This window comes from Dreissena polymorpha, chromosome 1 (genome assembly GCF_020536995.1).
Source record: "Dreissena polymorpha isolate Duluth1 chromosome 1, UMN_Dpol_1.0, whole genome shotgun sequence".
In the NCBI taxonomy this organism is placed as follows: domain Eukaryota; kingdom Metazoa; phylum Mollusca; class Bivalvia; order Myida; family Dreissenidae; genus Dreissena; species Dreissena polymorpha.
This window is the reverse complement of record NC_068355.1, coordinates 69,941,596-69,956,979: the sequence shown is the minus strand read 5'-3', so window position 1 is coordinate 69,956,979 and position 15,384 is coordinate 69,941,596. Positions and strand designations below refer to the sequence as shown.

Here is a 15,384-nt window from a genome sequence, read left to right as displayed (position 1 = left end):
GTTGTAGTGGCAGCCATTGTGTGAATACGATTTTTGTCACTGTGACCTTGACCTTTGACCTAGTGACCTGAAAATCAATAGGGGTCATCTGCGGGTCACAATCAATGTACCTATGAAGTGTCATGATCCTAGGCAAAAGCGTTCTTGAGTTATCATCCGAAAATCATCTTACTATTTCGGGTCACCGTGACCTTGACCTTTGACCTTGTGACCTCAAAATCAATAGGGGTCATCTGCAAGTCATGATCAATCTACCTATGAAGTTTCATGATCCTAGGTGTATGCGTTCTTGAGTTATCATCCGAAAACCATTTTATTATTTCGGGTCACCGTGACCTTTGACCTAGTGACTTCAAAATCAATAGGGGTCATCTGCAAGTCATTGTCAATCTACCCATGAAGTTTCATGATCCTAGGCGTATGCGTTCTTGAGTTATCATCCGGAAACCATTTTACTATTTCGGGTCACCGTGACCTTGACCTTTGACCTAGTGACCTCAAAATCAATAGGGGTCATCTGCAAGTCATGATCAATCTACCCATGAAGTTTCATGATCCTAGGCGTATGCGTTCTTGAGTTATCATTCAAAAACCATTTTACTATTTCTGGTCACCGTGACCTTGACCTTTGACCTAGTGACCTCAAAATCAATAGGGGTCATCTGCGAGTCATGATCAATGTTCCTATGAAGTTTCATGATCCTAGGCCCAAGCATTCTTGAGTTATCGTCTGACAACCACTTGTGGACGGACCGACAGACAGACCGACATGAGCAAAGCAATATACCCCCTCTTCTTCGAAGGGGGGCATAACAATCATTCTGCCATATTGGTTTCAACCAAATGTCCTGCATTACAATCGTCAACACATTAAAGTCATAAGCTTTACAGTTTTGAAAATATCCTTCCTTTTGATTTAGAGGAGACGAGTGCACAACATTAAAGTGCTGATGTAGGTAATAATTAAAAAATAAAACAAGGGCCATTATTCTGCCAAAATTATTTGCTGCCAGAATTCCCTCTCCAATAACAATCTTAAAATTAAAGCAAATTCAGCTGATACGGTTATGACATATCTACACATGTACCTTGCAATTTAAGAGTTGAGTGCACACAATTTTGGGGCTTAAATATTTGGAAGTGAAAATGCTGACAAAAGAGCCATATTTCTGCAACATTTTGTCCCTGGCAAAATTCCTTCCCTAACGATCCTCTACATATTCATTCAGGAACTTAAGTTTCAGCAAAATCCATCCACCATTTGGAGATGAGATATTAATGAAAGCTTCAGGACTGGGACATAAGTACGGAAAAGGGAAATTCTTAACCCAGACCATTTGGTAAAAGCATGAAATTCTCATTAAAAAGAACTTTTTTGTCAGAATAATCAAGAAAATTCATTACCAAACAATACCTGTACAGCAACCTCCCATTTGAAATTGGGCAAACATTTTTTTTTCTCAAAAGTCTTTCTAATTCAATTCACATATTGCAGAAAAATGTCTGATATTTGTTTATACTTCCTATCCTGTAAAAAGCTAATAATGGTCTACCTACAGTAAATGCACTGTTCTACTGCAGAAGTATTGATTGATGCCTTTAAAAATATAAACGTGATAATTGTGTATCACGCATACAGCTTAAACTCTCTAGAAATTGGCAACTACCATCTCAGAATTCACATCAAATACATTTCGATGTCAGGCCAACACCATTGATAAGCCTAGATAACAGCTTGGCGATTTTTAAGGCATAGGTTCAGTGATGCACTCACACACTATTATTCCGTGACATTTGTGTGATAATTAAAGACTTGTATTTTTAAAAGGTTCTATTGTTGTTTCAATACAAATATAATGGCAAATTAATAATAATCTTTGGTCAAAAGAGCTGTGTTCGTGAAACAATGCCCCCTACTGCGCCGCTTTGAAGCCATATATTTGACCTTTGACCTTGAAGTATGACATTGACCTTTCACCACTCAAAATGTGCAGCTCCACCAGATACACATGCATGCCAAACATCAAGTTGCTATCTTCAATATTGCAAGTTATGACCAAGGTTAAAGTTTTGGGACAGACCCACACATACAGACAGGCCAATAACAATATACCCACAATTATTTGATCCGGGAGCATACCAACTAGAGATACGGTATTTAAGTATGAAATTTTTAATATAAAAATATATCCCCCCCAAAAAAAAATTACAAGAGGTGTGTTCGTCAGAAACACAATGCCCCCTATTGCGGCGCTTTGATTTTTTTTTATATATATTTTTTTGACCTTTGACTTTGAAGGATGACCTTGACCTTCCACCACTCAAAATGTGCAGCTTCATGAGAATGCCGCTTTGATTTTTTTTTATTTACCTTTGACCTTGAAGGATGACCTTGACATTGAACTTCCACCACTCAAAATGTGCAGCTTCATGAGATACACATGCATGCCAAATATTAAGTTGCTATCTTTAATATTAATAAAAAAGTTATGGCCCACGTTTAAGTTTTCAGACGCCATATATTTGACATTTGACCTTGAAGGATGAATTTGACCTTCACCTTTCACCACTCAAAATGTTCAACTCCATGAGATACACATGCATGCCTAATATCAAGTTGCTATCTTCAATAGTGACAAAAGTTATGGCCAACATTAAAGTGTTTTTTTCAGACGGACGGACGGACAGACTGACATACACACATACCGACATACTGACTGACGGACAGTTCAACTGCTATATGCCACCCTACCGGGGGCATAACAAGAGCTGTCAGAGGACAGCGCGCTCGACTATTCAAGTGCTTGACAGTATAACGTAAGCCATCATGGGGAAATTGTTCATATTCAATAATTTATTAGTCTACAGTCGATCGGGTAGTTCCTGATCTCGGGTAATTCCGAATCAACTCTATGATTTAATTAAAATATTAGTCTTAAAGATATTGCCATATCAATATAACTGTGATTTTTGGAAAATGTGATCAATTTCAAGCAATAACACAGTTTTGCTTCTTATTTCAACGGTGTTTTCATTGAAAATCACACTTTGGTAACTATCACAGTCGTGTCATTTTACCGTTGCACGGTCTATCTATAACACGCGTCAACAATTAAAAGACGATTTAGAAGCACATTTCCTTAGTAAATGCTTGTACATTTGGTATGAATCTGTTTATTTATTAATTTTTTTTAAATTCCTGTGTGTGATTTTAGTATATGTTTATGATTTAGGGAAATAAAAGCATGGAAATTGCACCTCGTGTACATGTCAGTTGCGGATCAGCTGATTGGGGAAAATCTCAAAACAGTTTATAATTGTTTAAATACTGTGTTAGTAATATTTTAAAGCTCTAGCTACCACAAAAGATTTTGTATATATATATATATATATGAAAGGAAAAGTGCCTAGTTTCTCAAAATAATTGTTGTCAGTCAAAATAAGTTTTGAGATGATCCCTGACCTACATCTTCCCAATAGTCTGAGTGATCCGAAATCACCGCACTCGATTCAGAACTAGCCGTCTGTATGCAAGTGAATAAGTTCAAATTTGCATCAGAAATGTATTGGTAAGTAATAATAAATTAATATGGCCTGAAAGATGAAATATTTTGCCTCAACAATCCAAGTGTTTTGAAAGCAATTGCTTTCTTTTAAAAATATTAACACCATTATTTACGCTAGTGATCCGGAACTACCCGTCCGACTGTATCTTTCAAAAAAAGAAAAAGGGGGGGGGGGTTGAGAGGGGGTATAATGTGTGTTGGGGGGGGGGGGGGGTCATTTATTAGACAATCTTTAAAAAAAAAACCGAATAAAAAAATAATTGGGGGGGGGGAGGTATGGGGGGGAGAGGGGGGTATAATGTGGGGTGGGATAATTTATAAGATGATGTTAAAAAAAATGGAGGGGGGGGGGTATAATGTGTGGTGGGGTAATTTATCAGATGATGTTAAACAAAAAAAAATGGGGGGGGGGGGGGTTATGGGGGGTGAGGGGGGGTATAATGTGGGGTGTGGTAATTTATTAGTTGATGTTTAAAAAAAATAAAATAATTGGGGGGTGGGGGAGGTTGGGGGGGGGGGGGAGTGATTCTGGGTAGGGGCGTGGGGTATTGTTTGGGTGGAATCCATTGTGGTATTCAGGTAAGTGTTGTTTTGTCAAAGTAATAATAAAATGTGATCATAAATAAAGAAGTTATGGCAATTTAAGCAAAATGTTCAATTATCTAAGTGTAAAAGGGGCCATAATTATGTCAAAATGCTTGATACAGTGGTCTGCTCTTGTTTATAGGTTGGGGTCATGTTGGTAAACAAGTATGCAAAATATAAAAGCAATATGTCAAAGGATATAGGAAATATTTGGGGTAGTACGCAAAGTTTAACATAGATTTATCAATAATATGCATATTCTAAGTATAAAAGGGGCAAAAATTCTGTCAAAATGCTTGATACAGTTGTATGCCCTTGTTTATAGGTTGGGGTCATAATGGTAAACAAGTATGCAAAATATAAAAGCAATATGTCAAGGGACATTGAAAATAGATGGGGTAGTACGCAAACTTTAACATTTGCTGCATATTCTAAGTGGAAAAGGGGCCATAATTATGACAAAATGCTTGATACAGTTGTCTGCTCTTGTTTATAGGTTGGGGTCATGTTGGTAAACAAGTGTGCATAATATAAAAGCACTTTGTCAAAGGATATAGAAAATATTTGGGGTAGTACGCAAAGTTTTACATAGATTTATCAATAATATGCATATTCTAAGTATAAAAGGGGCAATAATTCTGTCAAAATGCTTGAAACAGTTGTATGCTCTTGTTTATAGGTTGGGGTCATGATGGTAAACAAGTATGCAAAATATGAAAGCAATATGTCAAGGGACATTGAAAATATTTGGGGTAGAACGCAAACATTTGCTGCATATTCTACGTGGAAAAGGGGCCATAATTATGACAAAATGCTTGATAGAGTTGTCTGCTCTTGTTTATAGGTTGGGGTCATGTTGGTTAACAAGTATGCAAAATATGAGGTACAAAACTTTAACATTTGCACGGAAACGGCACGGAAACGCCGACATGAGTAGCATAGCTCCACTATATATATTTCATATATAATAGTCGAGTTAAAAATAAACAAGAGATAAGTAAAGAAACTGATGGATGCTCCCCGATGATAGGCTTTGTCAATTTTTGCGTTGTGAAACCACCTAAAAAAAATCTATTTTTAGCCTCGGTGACCTTCACCTTGACCCCAGTGACCTCAAACCTCATCAAAAGGTAGAGGTTCATGCAAGGTACCTACATGCCAAATATGTTAGAGATCGGTAAAATACTGAAGGCGCTCTGAGAAACTGTAACAAAAGTGTGGCAGAAAAATCTATTATTAGGAAAAACTGGCAACTATATTCTCCCAGAAATTTTCGGGGAGCATAAAAATGTGTGCCTGGGTTGGGTAAGTGTGTGGAATGTAAATATATTAAGCATTTTCATGCACATATGAATTTGTAAAGTGCTCTTAAATGTTTTTTTTAATTGATGATAATTTCAATTATAAATTAAGATAATTAAATGCACAGAATTCTTAATTTTCATTTTGTATTCACAACTTTCAAATGGTAAAAAAAAGCAACTCATTACAAGATAAACTTCACATAACCAAAAAAATGAATTGATTTATCCTGATGCCCAGGCAAGAGAGAAGTGACTTCTCCCTAATGTCTGACCAAAGGCTGAAACTTGAGTATTTTAAGTAATGTACTTACATCTATTATTGTTTTATCACTGTCATTGGAAGTATTGGTACTAACTACATCTCTGAAAAAGAAAATTGCAAATTGTTATTTAATAAATTTAGCAATCATGCAATCGCATTGTTGATGCAACAAAAGCAACAGAATTCTCTAGTTTCATATAAGGTCGGAAAACGATTACAAAATGAACCATTTCTTCATGAAAACCATAAATGTTGTTTTTATGTATGTCCCCTTAATGCAGTAATGTGTCAATATGAGCATTAACAATAGCAATTTTAATATTGCAAATACCTTTGACTATAAATATATACAAGTATTTTGTTGATATCGTCCAAAAACTAAAAATCTACAGACAACCATCCAAGATAATGATAATTTGTGCCAATGTATTTCATGTTCCTGTCATGTTTGATAAAGTTATGAGACAAGTTATAAGCCCAACATGAACGTTTCCCCACATGCAGACACAAACACACATACATGGCACGAACTATATATCACAGAAAATGTACTTACAAATCTCTATCCCAGCCAGAGGAAATTACTGGCTCAGTCTGGGTGACATCCATAGAGCTTTCAGATATGTCTGCAAATGTAAAACATTCTCAAATCACAATGTAGAATAATTATACAAATATTAATTTCCTGATGTAATTACTGTACTTATTGTGTCCAACAAATTAGGAATTACAACAGGATAACATCCTTGATATTGAAGTGATTTTTGAATCATTACTTAATTTCCCTAATTATATCTATGCTTAGCAGCTGGTTTCTTATTAACATCAAACTACTCTTTGTCATATCAGCCCATGGCTAGTGTATTAAGCTTTCATCAAACATTTAAATTGGCTACAACAGTTTCTTTTTAAACCAACAAGAGATGTGTTTGTCAGACACACAATGCCCCCTAACGTGCGCTTTTTTGTGTTGACTTTTGACCTTGAAGGATGACCTTGACCTTTCACCACTCAAAATGTGCAGCTCCATGAGATACTTGAATATGTTCAATATTTTAAAGTTATTGCAAAACTTTACTGTAAGGTTAAAGTTTTGGGACAGAATGACAGACAGACAGACAAGTCAAAAACAATATATCCCCTCTTTTTCGAAGAAGGGGGCATAGATAGCTTAATTATTTTTTCATTTCAGTTTTAAGGCAAAACAAAATATGTTTTGACTAAAAAAATCTGACGAGGGTAGTAATAACAGTTTTATGTGTTAACTACTTGAAAAAACATTATTTTGCCAAATTTAAACATAGAGAATATATAACCACTTGCAAATAAAATGCACATGCAACCAGATGTGTTTGTGAAACACTATTTCCCCCTAAAATATTTGAACTTTGACTTTGAAGGATGACCTTGACCTTTCACCACTCAAAATGTGCAGCTCCATGAGATGCACATGCATGCCAAATATCAAGTTGCGATCTTCATTATTGCAAAAGTGTACATTAAATGATTGATTTCGACCCATATATTTGACATTTGACCTTGAAGGATGACCTTGACCTTTCACGAATCAAAATGTGCAGCTCCATGAGATACACATGCAGGCCAAATATGAAGTTGCTATCTTCAATATTGCAAAAGTTATGGCAAATGTTTAAGTTTGACGCAAACCAACAAACAAACCAACAGACAGGGCAAAAACAATATGTCCCCCACTATAGTGGTGGAGGACATAAACATTTAGTCACAGATCTTGTGAAATATTGATTTTGCATACAAATAATTACATTTCAATGTCACAAAATACAACACATACCCACAAACATAAATGCAGTTCCTACCTGGGAAGCGGAAAGACCGTTGAATGTTTGGGGAAGCATATGGAGATGGGGAGGTAATGGTGCCTGATGACAACCCAGTAGGCAGGGGGGAGGAATGTGTCGAAGAGTTCGAGGAAGAGGCAGAGCTCGAGTCTGGGACCTGGAATGCAGGCACGGAGCGTGTGGGCCGCAGTAGCTCCGGTGTGCCCTGGGGCAGGAGGTGGGGCGTGGGGGTCTGACGTGGGTTGGCACCTGAACAGTTATAGGCATGATAGTGGCATGGTGAATGTCCTTAGTATAAAATAGAACTTAAAAAAATAAACTTCTAATTTAAAATTATGGTTTAACTGTTGTTGGTTCTGCAAAACATTATGTAAAATTTATATTATTGTCTTTTTAAAATTTCTTTAACTTTCAGATTAAACAAGACTAGTGTCAAGCAATATAAGTCCCCTACCGGCTCCACCATTGTCAGAAATTCCACCATTTTCAGATTATTTTTTTTATATATATTTGTTGCTATAGCAACCATAATTTTTGACGTAGGAACAAAACAAAATGATGTGCATAATGTCCATATTGCCATCTATCCATGTTTCAAGTTTCATGAAAAAATATTAAGAAGTTTTAAAGTTATCGCAGGATCCAGAAAAGTGTGACAGACAGACTGACTGACAGACGGAGCGTAAACCATAAGTCCCCTCCGGTGAAACCAGTAGGGGACTAAAAAGCTAATTCTGCATGATTAACATAGGCATACCTATCAATTTAAACTCTTTATCTATTTGTTATATAATGTTATGTGGCTAATCGGATTGAAATGACAGAAAATAATGTGCATAATATAGAATGAAGACAATGTTCTGTAATATAATTCTGAATAAACCGTCTATTTATCGGTCTGTCCGTCTATCCGTCTGTCCTACATTGCTATATCAATCAGTTTTACATTACTATACCTGTCTGCTTCAACATTCCTATTTCTAGCAGATTGAAGTTGTAATATATTTATTTATATGTACATTTGAACTAACTATCTGTTTAACATAGATAAATCTATCAGATTTACATTTATATATCACACTTGCATTTATTAACTAACTCCCCCTATTAAACAAAAATGTGCTTCTAATTTGTGTTACACAACACACATAAACTAGCGCAGTAATATCACTTTGTTAATTTTCATGATGTTGCAAATTAAAAAAAATAATTTTACCTTTTTTTAAATGCCAACCAATTTCTTATGTTTATTTTCAAAATTTAAGCAGAAAGTAAGAAAATTGTATAATACCAAACATAGTGTATTGATCATGGCACAAGCAATTATCAACCATAATATATAAGTGCTTATTGCACCAATTTCTTTCCTCTTGAATGCTTATGAAATGTCTGATTAACCTATAGTTAAAGTCAAGGAGCAATGCATACCACATACCACAATCTAATAACCAGGATTTTCAACTTTGTCGAAAACCTGGTTTAAAGCAAATGCTGACACAAAAAAACTTCCATCACCACACAAACAGAAATTTCCAACCCAGTACACAATATTCATTAAATCTGTATAAATGTCAAAAACTGATTTACCGTATGTATTAACTACACATCTTTGAATGATTATTGTATGCGATGACAGTTGCAACCGCCGGTGTTCCTGTAAATTGCTTGGTGCAAATAATTACGTGATTTTTTTCGCCTGAAAGATGACCTTATCCTGTTCCAGAAGGAATGAGAGGGCCTGGCAGGTCCAGCTTACCGATAAATCATAATATATGACATACAACATTATGTCCATAATTACTGTCAGTGCCATAAACATATAGATATGTCCTATTTTTTAACATAAGTGATAAACACACTAAGGCACTGTTTGGTATAATTTTGTATTAGTTTTGGAAAATGCCCACAAACTGTAATTACTCCAAGTTATAATTTTTTTAAGTCAGATATTTAAGATACAATTTTTAAAATATATTTTGTATTGGTATTTTATTTAAAGAAACTTGTCCCCCCCCCCCCAATATATCTGACCTTTGACCATGAAGGATGACCTTGACCTTTGACCACTCAAAATGTGCAGCTCCATGAGATACACATGCATGCCAAATATCAATTTGCTATCTTCAATATTGCAAAATTTGACCATTTACCTTGACCTATGACCTTTCACCACTCAAAATGTGCAGCTCCATGAGATACACATGCATGCCAAATATCAAGTTGCTATCTTCAAGATTGCAAAAGTTATGGGCCAATGTTAAAGTTTGGGGCAAACAAAGCAACAAAGTAACAAAGCAACACACCAACAGACAGGGCAACAACAATATGTCCCCCAGTATAGACTGGGGGACATAAAAATCAAGACCTTTAATTTTAAACATTTCTGGGCAGACTAGGAGATCATTTGTTTACTTGGCCAGACCTATGTTTTGGTTGTCACCAAAAGTCGTTCACTTAAACAAAAATAGAGTACATTGTAGACACCTAATCAAGGATACCTCAATGTCATGCTTATCATCATACCATAAAGTTATTTCTGTGTAATTGTAGACAACATCTATGATGCACATATTGACTTCATCAATCAGTACTTACCATCAACAAAAATATTTTTCATAACTACATCTACGAGTTCCTTTGACAGTCCACAACTCGGTGACTCTTTATTGGCACAGTCTCTGTGGCACTTAAACCTGCAATACAACAAAACAATACAAATGGGGTTGCACTGGGAAGAATGGCCTCTCAAGTTTCACCTGTATGTCATATACAGTAGTAAGCTTTATTTTGATTACATTGGGTCAAAGTAGGTGCTTAAGAAATTGTACAAGATGCACCTGCGCAGTCTCTTCTACACAAGAATCCAGTTAACCCTTTGCATGCTGGGAAATTTGTCATCAGCTAAAATATCGTCTGCTGAATTCTAAAATTAGCATTTTCTTCGATTTTTTCAAAGAATACTATAAGAATAGCAAACAGTTTGGATCTTGATGAGACGCCACGTTCCGTGGCGTCTAATCTGGATCCAAACTGTTTGCAAAGGCCTTCAAAATTCGGTTCCAGCACTGAAAGAGAAAATGGGCAGTGTTGTATGGCAGACTGCACAGGCTAATCTTGGACGACCCTTTACACACATTCATCAAAGCCATTTTTCTAAAAACAAGGGACAAAATTGTCACAAAACCAGGTTTTCATTGTGAAAAAAAAATCTGATAAAGGGAGAAAACTCAAACTGAACTTTTGAAATGAACAAACAAAGTTAACCCCCTTTGTAAGTTTGTTTTAAAAAAAAATCTATTTTTAGTCATGGCGACCTTGACATTGGAGATATTGACGTGGTTCTTTCGTGCGACACACCGTCCCATGATGGTGAACAAATGTGCCAAATGATTTTAAAATCTCACAATGAATGACATAGTTATGGCCAGGACAAGCTCATTTATGGCCATTTTTGACCTTTGAACTCAAAGTGTGACCTTGACCTTGGAGACATCGACGTAATTATTTCGCGCGACACACCGTCCAATGATGGTGAACAAATGTGCCAAATGATTTTAAAATCTGACAATGAACGACATAGTTATGGCCCGGACAAGCTTGTTCCGCCCGCCCGCCAGCCAGCCAGCCCGCCCGCATTCTCCAATCTAATAACCACTTTTTCCTTCGGAAAACCTGGTTAACAAGGCTCAATTAAATAGCAAGCAGTCGCTGAAAAGGGCAATCATAGCACAAGTGCTTAAGTATTGACATCTCTGTTAATGGAATTTTACCACATATTGCAAACATGAATTGAGGAACAGGAAGATAGCACAGTATGTTAATGTGATATTTCAGAACGATCTGATTCAGCTATTCAGTGTGATGATTACCCAGATTTTAAATCAATAACCAACATAGCAAATTTAAACCTTTTGTTAAAAGAAGATCATCTATTACTATAACTTCTTAAACAAGAAACCGTAGGAGACGGGTGATGCTCCCCAAAGGTTTTTTTGGTTACAATATTGCACTATATATTCAGATAAAAGGAAACGTCTAGTTGTTGGGGGGACAAGAATTGCACTATATGTACAGTTAATGGAAAATTTCAAAGGGCCATAACTATGTGAAAAATCATCCAATCAGAACCCACTGATAATATGCACATCTCCTCTTGGTAGTGAAGTTTCATTGAATTCCAGTCATTAGTTGCCGCGAAATAGCCCGGACTAAAATTGTGCACGGACAGACGGACACACGGACGGACAGACGAAGTGGCCACTATAGAAACCGTCGGAGACGGGTGATGCTCCCCAAAGGTTTTTTTGTCACAATATTGCACTATATATTCAGATAAAAGGAAACGTCTAGTAGTTGGGGGGACAAGAATTGCACTATATGTACAGTTAATGGAAAATTTGAAAGGGCCATAACTATGTGAAAAATCATCCGACCAGAACCCGCTGATAATATGCACATCTCCTCTTGGTAGTTAAGTTTCATTGAATTCCAGTCATTAGTTGCCGAGAAATAGCCCGGACTAAAATTGTGCACGGAAGGACGAACACACAGACGGACAGAAGAAGTGGCGACTATATGCTCCCCCCAAAAAATTTTGGGGGAGCATTATAAATGGAAAAATCTTTAAAACGGCTAAGATTTCGATTTGAAAATATACATAAGAGCAGGTGTCTGGGCAAACCAGGCCTTGGGAATGTGTTAAGTTTTGTCCCAAATTGGCTTTGGGGTCCAAAGGCTGTTTTTTATAAGTCATATTTTTGTTAATAACTGAGTTTGCTTACATGAAAAACAAGCAAAATCATCGAATTAATATCCCCCGCCAATATGCTTCTGGACACAAAAGTGTTATATTTGACACTCAAAAAAGCTTTTTTTCAAGATACAAAGGGCTATAACTCCGTTATTAACAGATGGTGTACAATGCCATTTGTCGTGCATCATCCTCTTATCCATATATATACTCATACCAAGTTAAAATGAAATCCGCAAAGGCACATTCAAGATATGGCTCCAGACACAAAAGTGCCGGACGGACGGAAAGACGGACGGACACCGCCAAAACAATATCCCTCCGCCTATGGCGGGGGATAATTACATAAATGTTTCTCATATATCCTGAGTTATGCCATCATAATAATTACTTACTTGCAATGTTTACAATATTTTCCACGGAATATACTCTTATAACAGACATCACAGGTGCTTCCTATTAATAACTTGTTAATGTATCTGAAATGAATCATCAAATACATGTGAACATTAAAACATGTGGATAAATTTTTTAACTACATTTATAGGAATAAAATAAACCAATTTTACAGTTGAACTTGAATATTGTAAATAAACCATGTCAAAATGTTAAACAATATGTAATCAGCATTGAACAAGTCCCTTTGGAAAGTTGTTGGAACTGACCAGAACTTGGATACAAGTGATAAACAGGTAAACATTATTAAGCTTACTTTTATATTAAAGTGCCGTTGAGGTCAATTAAACCGCTATTTGCTATGAAATAATTATAAACAAAACAAACATAACATGAACATCACTCTACAGATACCTATGATTAATATGATGCTTCATCATTGCATGAGGACCTCCTAATGTTCCTGAAAATAACAAAAATCATGTTACCCCTAATCTTGAAAAACTGAATGTCTCTCAAAATCATAGATAAATTTGAAATGAATCCCATGTCCTTAGTCCACATTGAACAGGAGAATTTCTAAGACAGCACGCTTGACTATTCTTTCACTTTGATAGTGAAATGTAATGGGATTTATCAGTCAACTGATATAATGTCAGTTGCGAAGATATATTTGATTATAAATCCTGAAGTAGCTGCATAATAGTTAAATAAAACAAGAGGGCCTGAAAGGCGCAAAGTCGCTAACCTGAGATAACAAGATATTATTGGCACAAATCTTCTGACCAAGTTTCATGAAGATCAGAAAATTAATGTTGCCTCTAGAGTGTTAACAAGGTTTTACTATAGCCATATAAGGAAAAATGCCCGCCCCCTGACACCCATGTTTTTCAACCAACCGGCATCATTTTTGAACTCATCCAAGATATTATCAGGATGAATCTTCTGACCAAGTTTCATGAAGATCAATAGGTAAATGTGGCCTCTAGAGACAGTGTTAACAAGATTTTACTATAGCCATATAAGGAAAAAGGCCCCGCCCCTTGGAAGCCATGTTTTTCAAGCAAACATAATTTTTTTCGAAATCATCCAAGATATCATTGAGAACAATCTTCTGCCCAAATTTCATGAAGATTGGACAATGAATGTGGCCTCTAGAGTGTTAACAGGGTTTTACTATAGCCATATATAGCCTTATAAGGAAAAATGCCCCGCCCCCTGATGGCCATGTTTTTAAAGAAACCAAAACAATTTTCGAACTCATCCAAGATATCATTGGGACAAATCTTTAGACCAAGTTTCATGAAGATCGGAAAATAAATGTGGCCTTTAGAGTGTTAACAAGGTTTTACTATAGCCATATAAGGAAAAATGCCCCGCCCCCTGGCGGCCATGTTTTTCAACCAACCGGCATCATTTTCGAACTCGTCCAAGATATTATTGGGATGAATTTTCTGACCAAACTTCATGAAGATCAGACAATAAATGAGGCCTCTAGAGTGTTAACAAGATTTTACAATAGTTATATATAGCCATATAAGGAAAAATGCCCCGCCCCTTGGCAACCATGTTTTTCAAGCAAACGTAACCATTTTCAAACTCATCCAAGATATCATTGAGACCAATCTTCTGACCAAATTTCATGAAGATTGGACAATAAATATGGCCTCTAGAGAGTTACAAGGCAAATGTTGACGCCGCACAACGCACAACACACAACGGACAACGGGACAAAAGGCGATCACAAAAGCTCACCATGAGTGAGCACAACAGTGAGATAAAATTATAGTTTTTAAAAATGAAAATTAAGATTAAATGTAACATACCACAAAACTTCATTTTATTGTTTATAAAACTTATTTATTTAAAACAAGAGATGTGTTTGTCAGAAACACAATGCCCCCTACTGTGCCCCTTTTATTTATTTATTTTTGTTTTTGATTATATCCCTTTAAAAATAGAAATAATCTCCCTTTAAAGCTTGTTACTTCCCTTGGATTTTTTTTTTACCTTTGACCTTTAAGAATGACCTTGACCTTTCACCACTCAAAATGTGATACAAATGCCTGCCAAATATCAAGCTGCTATCTTCAATATTGCAAAAGTTATGTCCAGTGTTAAAGTTTTTGGATGGACGGACAGATGGACAGACAGTTCAAATGCTATATGCCACACTACCGGGGCATAAAAACAACACAAAATAAGCTCTGCATATCAGCTAAATGATTACAAATTTCAATGTAAATCCTCCATTAAAATTCTTATGGAAGAGCAGAAACTTCAATCCCATTTTACTTACAGTGATCTTAACCTTAATCCAACGGTGCCCAAAAGCAATCACAGGCTAGGCCTACATTTATTAAACCTTTACACATAATGACACCAAAAAATACAACATCAATACTACAGCTATTGAAAGGAATTTGTTTTCATATATTTTGTGGCAACTGTTTTTAATACAAATAGTGACTGGTAAATAAGGGCAGCCTATCCAGGCGTTCAGGAACGATTTCCAGACAGGCTGACAGAGTAAGGCAAACATTTGTGGTTGGATAATTAAACGATTTTCCTCTTATTAAATTATGCAATAGCAAACGACTTCAGTGCCTTCAGCGCTTTGATTTATGTACAGAAATACAATATGCTCATTGTAATGAAATAAGAAACATGACTATTCTAGTGCTGTATTGCATTTTTTTGT

The 15,384-nt window shown here is 36.1% G+C and overlaps 1 protein-coding gene across 1 annotated transcript in view; it reads right to left on the bottom strand.

The window, feature by feature from the left end:
- LOC127880678 (kinase suppressor of Ras 2-like) overlaps positions 1 to 15,384 on the bottom strand; it is a 55,856-nt gene that overhangs the window by 17,368 nt on the left and 23,104 nt on the right. The window contains exons 7-12 of the mRNA XM_052428049.1: positions 13,098 to 13,146; positions 12,683 to 12,766; positions 10,133 to 10,230; positions 7,556 to 7,786; positions 6,274 to 6,343; positions 5,767 to 5,818 (exon numbers count right to left, since the gene is read on the bottom strand). Of these exons, the coding sequence (XP_052284009.1) occupies positions 5,767 to 5,818; positions 6,274 to 6,343; positions 7,556 to 7,786; positions 10,133 to 10,230; positions 12,683 to 12,766; positions 13,098 to 13,146 (584 nt within the window). The remainder of the gene's footprint in view (positions 1 to 5,766; positions 5,819 to 6,273; positions 6,344 to 7,555; positions 7,787 to 10,132; positions 10,231 to 12,682; positions 12,767 to 13,097; positions 13,147 to 15,384) is intronic.